The sequence below is a fragment of the Emys orbicularis genome, chromosome 15 (assembly GCF_028017835.1).
Source record: "Emys orbicularis isolate rEmyOrb1 chromosome 15, rEmyOrb1.hap1, whole genome shotgun sequence".
NCBI lineage: Eukaryota > Metazoa > Chordata > Testudines > Emydidae > Emys > Emys orbicularis.
In genome coordinates, this window is record NC_088697.1 from 630,445 (window position 1) to 646,633 (window position 16,189).

General features: G+C 62.0%; 1 protein-coding gene across 1 annotated transcript; it reads right to left on the bottom strand.

The window, feature by feature from the left end:
• Positions 1-6,897: 6,897 nt before the first annotated feature.
• Positions 6,898-15,783, bottom strand: LOC135889476 (mucin-2-like; the record flags this gene model as incomplete). Its single annotated transcript, XM_065417345.1, has 5 exons — positions 15,675-15,783; positions 14,828-15,068; positions 12,067-13,762; positions 10,426-12,003; positions 6,898-9,168 (listed from the first exon to the last, which is right to left on the bottom strand). Coding segments are annotated over exons 1-5 (5,895 nt in total), but the record flags the coding sequence as incomplete, so codon positions are not given.
• Positions 15,784-16,189: the final 406 nt, after the last annotated feature.

Sequence of the window (16,189 nt, forward strand, 5' to 3'; positions counted from 1 at the left end):
AAACTGGACTGGGTGGACATTTTTTTTCTTGGTAGATAAACAGGATTGCACCAAGAACAGACCTGACCTGTAGCACCAATGTCTCCTCCTAACAGACGCAGCCCGGAAAGGCTCTGAACACTGGTGAACCGCTGGTGCTAAAGAGCCAACCACACAACCAACACACACACACGTCTACTGCGGGTGGAGTCTCCTTTAGGAGTCTCACAGGGATGGGTCATGGCTTGTGGGTGGAGCTCAGGTTGAGGGCAGAGCTTTGGGGGTACCAAGTTCCGGGGTGTTCCTGATACTCACGTCAGTTTCAGGATCTCCACGTCTTTGTACCCCAGGACGTTGCTGTAAACCAACTTCATCTGGAAGGGAATAGTGCACATGTCACCAGCAGGGGCTGCCCTGAACCTCCCCGCCCCATTGAGATGGGGCCTGGCGAGCCCAGGGGGCTGGTGAGATTCCCAGCCATGATAACTAAGAAGCGAATGTGCTCCCACCTGGACGCTCCCAAGGAAACCAGTGCTCAGTACTGGGTATGACGCAGTAGGGAGTGGGGCGGATTGACCTGGGAATGTGTCTAGTTTTACTGGGACTGTCTGCATGGGCGATGGGATAGCAGGGCGCGACTTTACTTGAGGGATGATACCTGAGCCTGTAACCTCAGCCGGGAGGGGGAGGGGGCCAGGTGACACCTTTGCCTGGGAAACTGGAAAAAGGCTGGGGGAGGAGCCGGGGGGAGGCTGGGTGAGATGTCTGGAGGGAGTTTAAGTTTGAATCGGGCTGGGGAAAAGGAGGGAACCCCCAGGGTTGGGGTCTAAGCTCCCTGCCCCCCAGAGGGACCTGGCTGAGGGGTCCTGGCTGTACCTACAAGCTCTGCTTGGGACTGTGTTCCTGTCATCTAATAAACCTTCTGTGTTACTGGCTGGCTGAGAGTCACAGGGAATCGCAGGAAGAGCGGGGTGCAGGACCTTGACCCCCCACACTCCGTGACACTGGGAAAGACCCATTAAAGTCTATTCCCCTCTGGCGGGCTGGGATTGTCCCATTCCCCAGTGTTGTGCCCAGTCCTAGCTCCCAATGTCTCCAGCAATGGGCCTCCCAGCCCTTCCCCTGGGGGACAATCCCCCGATCTCACGCCTCTCTTGGGAAGTCCCCCCACATCTCCCTGACCTCCCACCCCATCCCCCCTCTCTGGGGGCCTCTCTCTCACTAACTCCCCCTTCCTGATCGCTCCTCTGGGTCCCACCTGCAGTTTGAAGTCCAAGGTAAACTTTTTGTACTGTTGAGTTGTGTTGTCCGCCAGCTCAGGGGTGAATTTGTGGCTGGTGATCTGTAGCTTCACGTCCATGGTTACGTTCACCTCTTCATCAGGGCATGGGTGTGAGGGGGGGGGGAAGAAATATGGTGAAAATTGGCAGCCACTGTGGGAATGGCAGAGGGGAATTGCCTTTCCCCCCGGGGGTCCTTGTTAGCTCTCCTGATGCTCACATCCCAGGACCCCCAGAATCCAGGGCGAGGGGAAAGGACTCTACTGCCCTTCAGAACCCATCACATAGAATCATAGAATAGCAGGGCTGGAAGGGACCTCAGGAGGTATCTAGTCCAACCCCCTGCTCAAAGCAGGACCAATTCCCAACTAAATCATCCCAGCCAGGGCTTTGTCAAGCCGGGCCTTAAAAACCTCCAAGGAAGGAGATTCCACCACCTCCCTAGGTAACCCATTCCAGTGCTTCACCACCCTCCTAGTGACATAGTGTTTCCTAATATCCAACCTAGACCTCCCCCACTGCAACTTGAGACCATTGCTCCTTGTTCTGTCATCTGCCACCACTGAGAACAGCCGAGCTCCATCCTCTTTGGAACCCCCCCACAGGTAGTTGAAAGCAGCTATCAAATCCCCCCTCATTCTTCTCTTCTGCAGACTAAATAACCCCAGTTCCCTCAGCCTCTCCTCATAAGTCATGCGCTCCAGACCCCTAATCATTTTTGTTGCCCTCCGCTGGACTCTTTCCAATTTTTCCACATCCTTCTTGTAGTGTGGGGCCCAAAACTGGACACAGTACTCCAGGTGAGGCCTCACCAATGTCGAATAAAGGGGAACGATCACGTTCCTCGATCTGCTGGCAATGCTCCTACTTATACAGCCCAAAATGCCGTTAGCCTTCTTGGCAACAAGAGCACACTGTTGACTCATATACAGCTTCTCGTCCACTGTGACCCCTAGGTCCTTTTCTGCAGAACTGCTGCCTAGCCACTCGATCCCTAGTCTGTAGCAGTGCATGGGATTCTTCCGTCCTAAGTGCAGGACTCTGCACTTGTCCTTGTTGAACTTCATCAGATTTCTTTTGGCCCAATCCTCTAATTTGTCTAGGTCCCTCTGTATCCGATCCCTACCCTCCAGCGTATCTACCACTCCTCCCAGTTTAGTGTCACCTGCAAACTTGCTGAGAGTGCAGTCCACACCATCTTCCAGATCATTAATAAAGATATTAAACAAAACCGGCCCCAGGACCAATCCTTGGGGCACTCCGCTTGAAACCGGCTACCAACTAGACATGGAGCCATTGATCACTACCCGTTGAGCCCGACAATCTAGCCAGCTTTCTATCCTCCTTACAGTCCATTCATCCAGCCCATGCTTCTTTAACTTGGCATCATTCATTATCTAGCCAGAGGGGGCCAGCAAGGAGGGACACTTGTCATTACACTACCCACCATCCTGCAGCTGAACATGTTTCTTCCCTGTTCTGTTCCTGGGCTGGGGGAGGGCGGTGTTGTCCCACCTGGCCAGGCCTGCTAGGTTAGGACTCCAGGATTAAAGACCCCACTTTCCCACAAGCCAGCCCTGCTGCCTTACTGGGTTCTGGCTCACAGCCCCAGCCACATGACCCCCTCGGATGCTAACGGTGTTCCTGGATGGGATCAGTCATCCTGGCTCATGGGCCAGATGGGACATCCCTGCTCGGGTTTCCAAGGGTCTCATGGAGTGCTTGAAAACCTGCCTTAGTGTGAGAAACTCCAGGAGCTCAATCTATTTATCTTAGAAAAAAGATGGTGAAGGGGTGACTGATCCCAATCTGTAAGTACCTGCGCGGGGAGCAAATATTTAACAATGGGCTCTTCAGTCTAGCAGAGGCAGGTCTAACCCATCCTAGGGCTGTAAGTTGAAGCTAGACAAATTTGGCTTGGATATAAGGTGTCAATTTTTAACAGTGAGAGTCATTAATCATGGGAACCATTTCTCCAGGGTCATGGTGGGTTCTCCATCAGTGGCAATTTTAAAATCAAGAGGGGATGTTTTCCTAACAGATCTGCTCTTGGAATTACTGTGGGGCAGGTCTCCGGCCTGGGTTATACAGGAGGTTGGACTAGATGGTCACAATGGTCCCATCTGGCTTTGATGTCATGACCCATGGCTCTCAAACCCAGCCCCACAGTGTTCACAGGAGCAGCCACATACCAACCCTGCTCCTGCTCTCCTGGCTTAATTTCCAACCCAGATTGACTCCTGTCCTCTGATTTGTGGTTCCTGAGCTCCTGTTTGTCTCTTGCCTCTCACCCCTGTTATCTTGACCCAGCTGATTCTTGGCTCCTGTCCCCTGACTGTGGCCGGGTCTGGCCGCCCATGTCCCGGCCGTGACACTTGGAATCTATGAATCTATTGGGAGAGTCTAGGCCCCAGACACAGGGATCGATTTACACAGGTTTTCATTACCGGCTTTGACCTCGATGACTTCTGCGGCGTATTCACACTTTGGTCCCTGGAAACTGGACGTGCATTGGCATCCACCATTCATCCAGGTTCCCCCATTCAGGCAGATGGGGGTGGCATCCTGCGTAGTTGTACTTCGGGTGGTGGTGGTGGTGCTACGTGGAGTGGTGGTTGTGGTGGTTTTCTGGGATGTGGTGGGAGGGGACACAGTGCTTGAGGTGGAGGTGACAGGAGGCCTGGTAGTGGTGGAGCCGGTGGTGCTGATATTCAATTCACACCGGGGGCCGTCGTGCGCAGGTGGGCAGAGGCACTCGATTCCCACCGGAGTGCCCCCGCTCTGGCAGTCGCTGGAGGCATTATAGAATTCACACAGTTCACCATAGTGACCCGGTGGGCAGATGCATTTGGTGCCAATGGGAGTGCTGCCATTCTGGCAGGCCTTGCTGGGGTCTACAGAGGCACACAGAGGACCGGAAAAACCAGGCTGGCAGATGCACTCGATCCCATTGTACGTGCCGCCATTCTGGCAGGAAACTGAAAGGGACAAACATCCATAAACATCGTTAGTGAGAGCCAGGATAGTCTCCCAATGGCTATCTCAGAGACACACACCTCCTCCCAGAGACGGGGGTACCAGCCCGACTGCTCTAACCCACCAGACCCCATTCCCCTTCCCTCCCCTCCCAGAGATGGAGAGAGAACCCAGGAGTCCTGGCTCCCGGCCCCCCTGCTCTAAGCCCCCAGCCCCCACTCACCTTCCAGAGCCGGAGAGAGAACCCAGGAGTCCTGGCTCCCAGCCCCCCCTGCTCTGACCCACCAACCCCCACTCCCCTCCCCGGGGAGAGAACCCAGGAGTCCTGGCTCCCAGCCCCCCCTGCTCTGACCACCAGCCCCCACTCCCCTCCCAGAGCCGGGGAGAGAACCCAGGACTCCTGGCTCCCAGGGCCCCCTCTAACTAGTAGGCCTCGATCTCCTTGCTCAGGGTCAGACTCCTTAGGCTTCTATACACAAAAGATATTTGCCCCAGTGTAAGGTATTTGGGTCTTGTTTGGGTGAAGTGCATCTACATTAGGAATCTGCACCAAGTCCACTACACTAATCTGCTTACACCAGTGAAATTTCTATAGCATTTACAGGGTCTTAAACTCAGGATTGGGATCTGATCTCAATTACAGCAGTGTAGCAGCTCTGAAATTGGAGACATTCACTCCCAGTTTTACCCTGGTGTAACTGAAATTACTCAGACCAGTGGGCCTCAGAAGGGACCTTCAGCATCTGGTCTGACCACCTGTATAAAAGAGGCCAGAGCATTTCACCTTGGATTAACGCACCTTCTACAACGGCATCCAAACTGAATTGGACAGCGTCAACAGACCGGGACTCCACCACTGCTCTTGGGAGATTGTTTCAATGGCTCATTAACCTAATTGTTAAACATTTGTGCCAAATATCCAGGTTGAATTTGTGTGGCTTGAACTGTAGGCAGCTAAAGAGCTGGTCGAAAAATTTCTGTAAAAATTAAACTTTTCGGCCAGGAAATGTCTCTTTTCATAGAATTTTTTTACCAGCCCTATTCAATGTTCATTGATGAGGAGATACAATGGGGTGAAACAAGCTAGCGGTTAAACTGGTGGCAGACTGGTAAAGGGTGACTGCATATTTACAAGAGTCAGAAATGGCGCTGGGGACTTCGATGGTTGTACACAGTGACTACACAATATAAAACAAGCTGACATCAGCAATAGCCCAATCCAGAAGCTGTGTGAGCACTCACCTGGGGTAGTGCTGCCCCAATTTGGGGTACTCCAGTCCTGAGTAGGAACGACGCACGTAGTTGGGATGACACAGGTAGACGTGACAGGACATGTGCTGCTTGGGGTAGTGGACGGCCATGTGGACGGTGTGGTCACTATGCAGATAGGGGGTGTCGGGCTACTGGTGATAGTGGAGGAGGTGGTGGTTGCGCCGGTGGGGGTGGGGGTGGGGGTGGAGGAGGTGCTGGTTGTGCCGGTGGGGGTGGGGGTGGAGGAGGTGGTGGTTGCGCCGGTGGGGGTGGGGGTGGGGGTGGAGGAGGTGGTGGTTGCGCCGGTGGCGGTGGGGGTGGGGGTGGAGGAGGTGCTGGTTGTGCCGGTGGGGGTGGGGGTGGAGGAGGTGGTGGTTGCGCCGGTGGGGGTGGGGGTGGGGGTGGAGGAGGTGGTGGTTGCGCCGGTGGGGGTGGGGGTGGGGGTGGAGGAGGTGGTGGCTGTGGTGGTGGGGGTGGAAGAGGTGGTGGTTGTGCCGGTGGGGGTGGAGGTGGAGGAGGTGCTGGTTGTGCCGGTGGGGGTGGAGGTAGGGGAGGTGGTGGTCGTGCCAGTGGGGGTGGAGGTGGGGGAGGTGCTCACTGTGCTGGTGGGGGTGGAGGTGGAGAACGTGGTGGCTGTGGTGGTGGGGGTGGAGGTGGAGGAGGTGGTGGCTGTGGTGGTGGGGGTGGAGGTGGAGGACGTGGTCACTGTGCTGGTGGGGGAGGAGGTGGAGGAGGTGGTGGCTGTGGTGGTGGGGGTGGAGGTGGAGGAGGTGGTGGCTGTGCTGGAGGGGGTGGAGGTGGAGGAGGTGGTGGCTGTGCTGGTGGGGGTGGAGGTGGGGGAGGTGGTCACTGTGCTGGTGGGGGTGGAGGTGGAGAAGGTGGTGACTGTGCTGGTGGGGGTGGAGGTGGGGGAGGTGGTCACTGTGCTGGTGGGGGTGGAGGTGGAGGAGGTGGCTGTGGTGGTGGGGGTGGAGGTGGAGGAGGTGGTGGCTGTGCTGGAGGGGGTGGAGGTGGAGGAGGTGGTGGCTGTGCTGGAGGGGGTGGAGGTGGAGGAGGTGGTGGCTGTGGTGGTGGGGGTGGAGGTGGGGGCGGTGGTGGCTCTGGTGGTGGGGGTGGAGGTGGAGGACGTGGTCACTGTGCTGGTGGGGGAGGAGGTGGAGGAGGTGGCTGTGGTGGTGGGGGTGGAGGTGGAGGAGGTGGTGGCTGTGCTGGAGGGGGTGGAGGTGGGGGCGGTGGTGGCTGTGCTGGTGGGGGTGGAGGTGGCGGAGGTGGTGGCTGTGGTGGTGGGGGTGGAGGAGGTGGTGGCTGTGGTGGTGGGGGTGGAAGTGGAGGAGGTGGTGGCTGTGCTGGTGGGAGTGGAGGTGGAGGAGGTGGTCACTGTGCTGGTGGGGTTGGAGGTGGGGGAGGTGGTCACTGTGCTGGTGGGGGTGGAGGTGGAGAAGGTGGTGGCTGTGGTGGTGGGGGTGGAGGTGGAGGAGGTGGTGGCTGTGGTGGTGGGGGTGGAGGTGGAGGACGTGGTTACTGTGCTGGTGGGGGAGGAGGTGGAGGAGGTGGTGCCTGTGGTGGTGGGGGTGGAGGTGGAGGAGGTGGTGGCTGTGCTGGAGAGGGTGGGGGTGGAGGAGGTGGTGGCTGTGGTGGTGGGGGTGGAGGTGGGGGTGGAGGTGGAGGAGGTGGTGGCTGTGGTGGTGGGGGTGGAAGTGGAAGAGGTGGTGGCTGTGGTGGTGGGAGTGGAGGTGGAGGAAGTGGTGGCTGTGCTGGTGGAGCTGGAGGTGGGGGAGGTGGTCACTGTGCTGGTGGGGGTGGAGGTGTGGGAGGTGGTGGCTGTGCTGGAGGGGGTGGAGGTGGAGGAGGTGGTGGCTGTGCTGCTGGGAGTGGAGGTGGAGGAGGTGGTGACTGTGCTGGTGGGGGTGTAGGAGGGGGAGGTGGTCACTGTGCTGGTGGGGGTGGAGGTGGAGAAGGTGGTGACTGTGCTGGTGGGGGTGGAGGTGGAGAAGGTGGTGGCTGTGGTGGTGGGGGTGGAGGTGGAGGAGGTGGTGGCTGTGGTGGTGGGGGTGGAGGAGGTGGTGGCTGTGCTGGTGGGGGTGGGGTTGGAGGAGGTGGTGGCTGTGGTGGTGGGGGTGGAGGTGGGGGTGGAGGTGGAGGAGGTGGTGGCTGTGGTGGTGGGGGTGGAAGTGGAGGAGGTGGTGGCTGTGCTGGTGGGAGTGGAGGTGGAGGAGGTGGTCAATGTGCTGGTGGGGGTGGAGGTGGGGGAGGTGGTCACTGTGGTGGTGGGAGTGGAGGAGGTGGTGGCTGTGGTGGTGGGGGTGGAGGTGGAGGAGGTGGTGGCTGTGGTGGTGGGGGTGGAGGTGGAGGAGGTGGTGGCTGTGGTGGTGGGGGTGGAGGTGGGGGAGGTGGTCACTGTGCTGGTTGGGGTGGCGGTGGAGGAGGTGGTGGCTGTGGGGGTGGGGGTGGAAGTGGAGGAGGTGGTGGCTGTGCTGGTGGGAGTGGAGGTGGAGGAGGTGGTCACTGTGCTGGTGGGGGTGGAGGTGGGGGAGGTGGTCACTGTGCTGGTGGGGGTGGAGGAGGTGGTGGCTGTGGTGGTGGGGGTGGAGGTGGAGGAGGTGGTGGCTGTGGTGGTGGGGGTGGAGGTGGAGGAGGTGGTGGCTGTGCTGGTGGGGGTGGGGTTGGAGGAGGTGGTGGCTGTGGTGGTGGGGGTGGAAGTGGAAGAGGTGGTGGCTGTGGTGGTGGGAGTGGAGGTGGGGGAGGTGGTCACTGTGCTGGTGGGGGTGGAGGTGTGCGAGGTGGTGGCTGTGCTGGTGGGGGTGGAGGTGGAGGAGGTGGTGGCTGTGCTGGTGGAGCTGGAGGTGGAGGTGGGGGAGGTGGTCACTGTGCTGGTGGGGGTGGAGGTGGAGAAGGTGGTGGCTGTGGTGGTGGGGGTGGAGGTGGAGGAGGTGGTCACTGTGCTGCTGGGGGTGGAGGTGGGGGAGGTGGTGACTGTGCTGGTGGGGGTGGAGGTGGAGGAGGTGGTGGCTGTGGTGGTGGGGGTGGAGGTGGAGGAGGTGGTGACTGTGCTGGTGTGGGTGGAGGTGGAGGAGGTGGTGGCTGTGATGGTGGGGGTGGAGGTGGAGGAGGTGGTGGCTGTGGTGGTGGGGGTGGAGGTGTGGGACGTGGTGACTGTGGTGGTGGGGGTGGAGGACGTGGTCACTGTGCTAGTGGGGGTGGAGGTGTGGGAGGTGGTGGCTGTGCTGGAGGGGGTGGAGGTGGAGAAGGTGGTGGCTGTGGTGCTGGGGGTGGAGGTGGAGGAGGTGGTGGCTGTGGTGGTGGGGGTGGAGGTGGAGGAGGTGGTGGCTGTGCTGGTGGGGGTGGAGGTGGGGGAGGTGGTTACTGTGCTGGTGGGGGTGGAGGTGGGGGTGGAGGTGGAGGAGGTGGTGGCTGTGGTGGTGGGGGTGGAAGTGGAGGAGGTGGTGGCTGTGCTGGTGGGGGTGGGGTTGGAGGAGGTGGTGGCTGTGGTGGTGGGGGTGGAGGTGGGGGTGGAGGTGGAGGAGGTGGTGGCTGTGGTGGTGGGGGTGGAAGTGGAGGAGGTGGTGGCTGTGCTGGTGGGAGTGGAGGTGGAGGAGGTGGTCACTGTGCTGTTGGGGGTGGAGGTGGGGGAGGTGGTTACTGTGCTGGTGGGGGTGGAGGAGGTGGTGGCTGTGGTGGTGGGGGTGGAGGTGGAGGAGGAGGTGGCTGTGCTGGTGGGGGTGGGGTTGGAGGAGGTGGTGGCTCTGGTGGTGGGGGTGGAAGTGGAGGAGGTGGTGGCTGTGGTGGTGGGGGTGGAAGTGGAAGAGGTGGTGGCTGTGGTGGTGGGAGTGGAGGTGGGGGAGGTGGTCACTGTGCTGGTGGGGGTGGGGGTAGAGGAGGTGGTGGCTGTGGTGGTGGAGGTGGAGGAGGTGGTGGCTGTGGTGGTGGGGGTGGAGGTGGAGGAGGTGGTGGCTCTGGTGGTGGGGGTGGAGGTGGAGGAGGTGGTGGCTGTGCTGGTGGGGGTGGAGGTGGAGGAGGTGGTGGCTGTGGTGGAGGGGGTGGAGGTGGAGGAGGTGGTGGCTGTGCTGGAGGGGGTGGCGGTGGAGGAGGTGGTGGCTGTGGTGGTGGGGGTGGAGGTGGGGGTGGAGGTGGAGGAGGTGGTGGCTGTGGTGGTGGGGGTGGAAGTGGAGGAGGTGGTGGCTGTGCTGGTGGGAGTGGAGGTGGAGGAGGTGGTCACTGTGCTGTTGGGGGTGGAGGTGGGGGAGGTGGTTACTGTGCTGGTGGGGGTGGAGGAGGTGGTGGCTGTGGTGGTGGGGGTGGAGGTGGAGGAGGTGGTGGCTGTGGTGGTGGGGGTGGAGGTGGAGGAGGTGGTGGCTGTGGTGGTGGGGGTGGAGGTGGAGGAGGTGGTGGCTGTGGTGGTGGGGGTGGAGGTGGAGGACGTGGTCACTGTGCTGGTGGGGGAGGAGGTGGAGGAGGTGGTGGCTGTGGTGGTGGGGGTGGAGGTGGGGGAGGTGGTCACTGTCGTGGTGGGGGTGGAGGTGGAGGAGGTGGTGGCTGTGCTGGTGGGGGTGGAGGTGGGGGAGGTGGTCACTGTGCTGGTGGGGGTGGAGGTGGAGAAGGTGGTGACTGTGCTGGTGGGGGTGGAGGTGGAGGAGGTGGTGGCTGTGCTGGTGGGGGTGGAGGTGGAGGAGGTGGTGGCTGTGCTGGTGGGGGTGGACGTGGAGGAGGTGGTGGCTGTGGTGGTGGGGGTGGAGGTGGGGGAGGTGGTCACTGGGCTGGTGGGGGTGGAGGTGGAGGAGGTGGTGGCTGTGGTGGTGGGGGTGGAGGTGGAGGAGGTGGTGACTGTGCTGGTGTGGGTGGAGGTGGAGGAGGTGGTGGCTGTGGTGGTGGGGGTGGAGGTGGAGGAGGTGGTGGCTGTGGTGGTGGGGGTGGAAGTGGAAGAGGTGGTGGCTGTGGTGGTGGGAGTGGAGGTGGGGGAGGTGGTCACTGTGCTGGTGGGGGTGGGGGTGGAGGAGGTGGTGGCTGTGGTGGTGGAGGTGGAGGAGGTGGTGGCTGTGGTGGTGGTGGTGGAGGTGGAGGAGGTGGTGGCTGTGGTGGTGGGGGTGAAGGTGTGGGAGGTGGTCACTGTGCTCGTGGGTGTGGAGGTGGAGGAGGTGGTCCCTGTGCTGGTGGGGGTGGAGGTGGAGGAGGTGGTCGCTGTGCTGGTGGGGGTGGAGGTGGAGGTGGGGGAGGTGGTCACTGTGCTGGTGGGGGTGGAGGTGGAGGAGGTGGTGGCTGTGCTGGTGGAGCTGGAGGTGGAGGTGGGGGAGGTGGTGACTGTGCTGGTGGGGGTGGAGGTGGAGGAGGTGGTGGCTGTGGTGGTGGGGGTGGAGGTGGAGGAGGTGGTGGCTGTGGTGGTGGGGGTGGAGGTGGAGGAGGTGGTGGCTGTGGTGGTGGGGGTGGAGGTGGAGGAGGTGGTGGCTGTGGTATTGGGGGTGGAGGTGGAGGAGGTGGTGGCTGTGGTGGTGGGGCTGGAGGTGGGAGAGGTGGTGGCTGTGGTGGTGGGGCTAGAGGTGGGAGAGGTGGTAACTGTGGTGGTGGGGGTGGAGGTGGAGGAGGTGGTGGCAGTGGTGGTGGGGGTGGAGGTAGGGTAGGTGGTCACTGTGCTGGTGGGGGTGGAGGTGGGGGAGGTGGTGGCTGTGGTGGTGGGGGAGGAGGTGGAGGAGGTGGTGGCTGTGGTGGTGGGGGTGGTGGGGGTGGAGGTGGTGGCTGTGGTGGTGGGGGTGGGGGTGGAGGTGGGGGAGGTGGTCACTGTGCTGGTGGGGTTGGAGGTGGGGGAGGTGGTCACTGTGCTGGTGGGGGTGGAGGTGGAGGAGGTGGTCGCTGTGCTGGGGGGGGTGGAGGTGGGGGAGGTGGTGGCAGTGGTGGTGGGGGTGGAGGTGGGGGAGGTGGTCACTGTGCTGGTGGGGGTGGAGGTGGGGTAGGTGGTCACTGTGCTGGTGGGGGTGGAGGTGGGGGAGGTGGTGGCTGTGCTGGTGGAGGTGGAGGTGGAGGTGGGGGTGGTGGTCACTGTGCTGGTACGGGTGGAGGTGGAGGAGGTGGTGGCTGTGCTGGTGGTGGTGGAGGTGGGGGAGGTGGTCGCTGTGCTGGTGGTGGTGGAGGTGGGGGAGGTGGTGGCTGTGGTGGTGGGGGTGGAGGTGGAGGAGGTGGTCGCTGTGCTGGTGGTGGTGGAGGTGGGGGAGGTGGTGGCTGTGGTGGTGGGGGTGGAGGTGGGGGAGGTGGTGGCTGTGCTGGTGGGGGTGGAGGTGGGGGAGGTGGTCACTGTGGTGGTGGGGGTGGAGGTGGAGGAGGTGGTGGCAGTGGTGGTGGGGGTGGAGGTAGGGTAGGTGGTCACTGTGCTGGTGGGGGTGGAGGTGGGGGAGGTGGTCGCTGTGCTGGTGAGGGTGGAGGTGGGGGAGGTGGTGGCAGAGGTGGTGGCTGTGGTGGTGGGGGTGGAGGTGGGGGAGGTGGTCACTGTGCTGGTGGGGGTGGAGGTGGAGGAGGTGGTGGCTGTGGTGGTGGGGGTGGAGGTGGAGGAGGTGGTGGCTGTGGTGGTGGGGGTGGAGGTGGGGGAGGTGGTCACTGTGCTGGTGGGGGTGGAGGTGTGGGAGGTGGTGACTGTGGTTGTGGGGGTGGAGGTGGAGGATGTGGTCACTGTGCTAGTGGGGGTGGAGGTGTGGGAGGTGGTGGCTGTGCTGGAGGGGGTGGAGGTGGAGGAGGTGGTGACTGTGCTGGTGTGGGTGGAGGTGGGGGAGGTGGTCACTGTGGTGGTGGGGCTGGAGGTGGAGGAGGTGGTGGCTGTGCTGGAGGGGGTGGAGGTGGAGGAGGTGGTGGCTGTGGTGGAGGGGGTGGAGGTGGAGGAGGTGGTGGCTGTGGTGGAGGGGTTAGAGGTGGAGGAGGTGGTGGCTGTGGTGGTGGGGGTGGAGGTGGGGGAGGTGGTCACTGTGCTGGTGGGGGTGGAGGAGGTGGTGGCTGTGGTGGTGGGGGTGGAGGTGGAGAAGGTGGTGGCTGTGGTGGTGGGGGTGGAGGTGGAGGAGGTGGTGGCTGTGCTGGTGGGGGTGGAGGTGGAGGAGGTGGTGGCTGTGCTGGTGGGGGTGGAGGTGGAGGAGGTGGTGGCTGTGCTGGTGGGGGTGGAGGTCGGGGAGGTGGTCACTGTGCTGGTGGGGGTGGAGGTGGAGGAGGTGGTGGCTGTGGGGGTGGAGGTGGAGGAGGTGGTGGCTGTGCTGGAGGGGGTGGAGATGGAGGAGGTGGTGACTGTGGTGGTGGGGGTGGAGGTGGGGGAGGTGGTCACTGGGCTGGTGGGGGTGGAGGTGGAGGAGGTGGTGGCTGTGGTGGTGGGGGAGGTGGTGACTGTGCTGGTGGGGGTGGAGGTGGGGGAGGTGGTGACTGTGCTGGAGGGGGTGGAGGTGGAGGACGTGGTGACTGTGCTGGTGGGGGTGGAGGTGGGGGAGGTGGTCACTGTGGTGGTGGGGGTGGAGGTGGAGGAGGTGGTGGCTGTGGTGGTGGGGGTGGAGGTGGAGGAGGTGGTCGCTGTGCTGGTGGGGGTGGAGGTGGGGGAGGTGGTCACTGTGCTGGTGGGGGTGGAGGAGGTGGTGGCTGTGGTGGTGGGGGTGGAGGTGGAGGAGGTGGTCACTGTGCTGGAGGGGGTGGAGGTGGAGGACGTGGTGGCTGTGCTGGAGGGGGTGGAGGTGGAGGAGGTGGTGGCTGTGCTGGTGGAGGTGGAGGTGGGGGAGGTGGTGGCTGTGCTGGTGAGGGTGGAGGTGGAGGAGGTGGTGGCTGTGCTGGTGGGGGTGGAGGTGGGGGAGGTGGTCACTGTGCTGGTGGGGGTGGAGGTGGAGGAGGTGGTCACTGTGCTGCTGGGGGTGGAGGTGGAGGAGGTGGTGACTGTGCTGGTGCGGGTGGATGTGGGGGAGGTGGTGGCTGTGGTGGTGGAGGTAGAGGTGGGGGAGGTGGTGGCTGTGCTGGTGGGGGTGGACGTGGAGGAGGTGGTGGCTGTGGTGGTGGGGGTGGAGGTGGGGGAGGTGGTCACTGTGCTGGTGCGGGTGGAGGTGGAGGAGGTGGTGGCTGTGGTGGTGGGGGTGGAGGTGTGCGAGGTGGTGGCTGTGCTGGTGGGGGTGGAGGTGGAGGAGGTGGTCACTGTGCTGGTGGGGGTGGAGGAGGTGGTGGCTGTGGTGGTGGGGGTGGAGGTGGAGGAGGTGGTGGCTGTGGTGGTGGGGGTGGAGGTGGAGAAGGTGGTGACTGTGCTGGTGGGGGTGGAGGTGGGGGAGGTGGTCACTGTGCTGGTGGAGGTGGAGGTGGAGGAGGTGGTGGCTGTGCTGGTGGGGGTGGAGGTGGCGGAGGTGGTGGCTGTGCTGGTGGAGGTGGAGGTGGAGAAGGTGGTGGCTGTGGTGGTGGGGGTGGAGGTGGAGGAGGTGGTGGCTGTGCTGGAGGGGGTGGAGGTCGAGGAGGTGGTGACTGTGGTGGTGGGGGTGGAGGTGGAGGAGGTGGTCACTGTGCTGGTGGGGGTGGAGGTGGAGGAGGTGGTGGCTGTGCTGGTGGGGGTGGAGGTGTGCGAGGTGGTGGCTGTGCTGGTGGGGGTGGAGGTGGGGGAGGTGGTCACTGTGCTGGTACGGGTGGAGGTGGAGAAGGTGGTGGCTGTGGTGGTGGGGGTGGAGGTGGGGGAGGTGGTGGCTGTGCTGGTGGGGGTGGAGGTGTGGGAGGTGGTGGCTGTGCTGGTGGGGGTGGAGGTGGAGGAGGTGGTGACTGTGCTGGTGGGGGTGGAGGTGGGGGAGGTGGTCACTGTGCTGGTGGGGGTGGAGGTGCTGGAGGTGGGGGAGGTGGTGGGGGTGTAGGTGGGGGAGGTGGTGGCTGTGGTGGTGGGGGTGGAGGTGGAGGAGGTGGTGACTGTGGTGGTGGGGGTGGAGGTGTAGGAGGTGGTGACTGTGCTGGAGGGGGTGGAGGTGTAGGAGGTGGTGACTGTGGTGGTTGGGGTGGACGTGGAGGAGGTGGTCACTGTGCTGGTGGGGGTGGAGGTGGAGGAGGTGGTGGCTGTGGTGGTGGGGGTGGAGGTGGAGGAGGTGGTCACTGTGCTGGTGGGGGTGGAGGTGGAGGAGGTGGTGGCTGTGCTGGTGGGGGTGGAGGTGGAGGAGGTGGTGGCTGTGGTGGTGGGGGTGGAGGTGTGCGAGGTGGTGGCTGTGCTGGTGGGGGTGGAGGTGGGGGAGGTGGTCACTGTGCTGGTGGGGGTGGAGGTGGAGGAGGTGGTGGCTGTGCTGGAGGGGGTGGAGGTGGAGGAGGTGGTCACTGTGCTGGTGGGGGTGGAGGTGGGCGATGTCCCATTACAAATTTCACATCGTGGCCCACCGTACCCTGGGGGGCAGGTGCATTCCATGCCTACTGGCGTGCCTCCATTCTGGCAGGCTTCGCAACTGTCCCTGCAGTCGCAGCGCTCTCCGCCATATCCCGGGGGACAGAAGCAGAGTCGACCAATGGCTGTGCCTCCGTTCTGGCAGGCCTTGGCTGGGTCGTAGCACTCGCAGTTGTAGCCCCACCAACCCCGTGGGCAGATACACTCTGTGCCGTTGGGAGTTCCCCCGTTCTGGCAGTTCACTGAAAGAAACAAGCCCCCACTCTGCTTTTTACAGTGTCTTGGACACAAATGATCCCCTTTCTGAGCTGGGTAGAAGCCAAGAGTCCTGGCTCCCAGCCCCCCTGCTCTAACCCACCAGCTCACACTCCCCTCCCAGAGCCGGGGAAAGAACTGAGGCATCCTGGCTCCGATCTTCTCTTTCCCCTCTGACCACTAGACCCAATTCCCCTCCCAGAACCGGGGAGAGAACACATTCGTCTCCATGCACTAAGGAGCGGATCGCATTTTCATGTTCTCTTGTGTTCTTTTGTAACATGGCACAGACAGCCCCTGCTGCACTGTCCCTCAGCAGTTACACCAGTTCCAGGTCTGCTGAGTTCTTTATTCACCAAACTCAGGTGCCTGGAAGCCTCCTGTAATAGTGGAGAAGTGCCACCATGATAGGCGGAGTTAGGTCAGTTAGATAAAAAAGTATTGGCCAAATCTCAGCTGGGGTCCATTGGCCATTGCTCCGTGGGAGTCAATGGGGCTGGATGCCCAGTTGATGTAACTGGGCTGTTTCACCAGCTGAACTGATCGAAAGCAGCTGAGTAACCGGGTGACAATGTCCGGTTCTTTCCACTCACCTGCCACACCCGGAATGCCGGTGGCATTGTCTGTGCTGGCTCCTTTGGCGTTACCCACACTGTCCGCTCCCTTTGCCGGCTGCCCAGAGCTCATAGCCAGGAACCTCATGTCGACAGGGAGGCCATGTCTATCACCTGTTCCTTCATCTGCAGGAATCCCTTCCTCCCAGTCCCAGCCTGTCATTTCTCCTCTTGTCTCTTTGGTTTCTGCCCTCCATCTGCCTCTGAGCGCTGCAGAGAGAAAGTGGTACAGGTCAAGTAGCAGACTGGTGCTGATCCCAGGCCGTGACCCTAGTATCTAACGTCCAGCTGGGGGTGGCCTCCCGAGAAGCGCAGTGGGTAGGAATTGCTTCTGTTTCCAGCTTGGCGGATGGGAAACGTAATGAACATCTTTATTAGCCCAAGAGAAAAAAACCTCCATGGAAGACTGGAAATAATGTTGAGAGGCAATCGCAGTAATTTAAGGGTCTAAGCACATCACAGAGATCTTGTAATGATCCCAACACCAAGGCTTA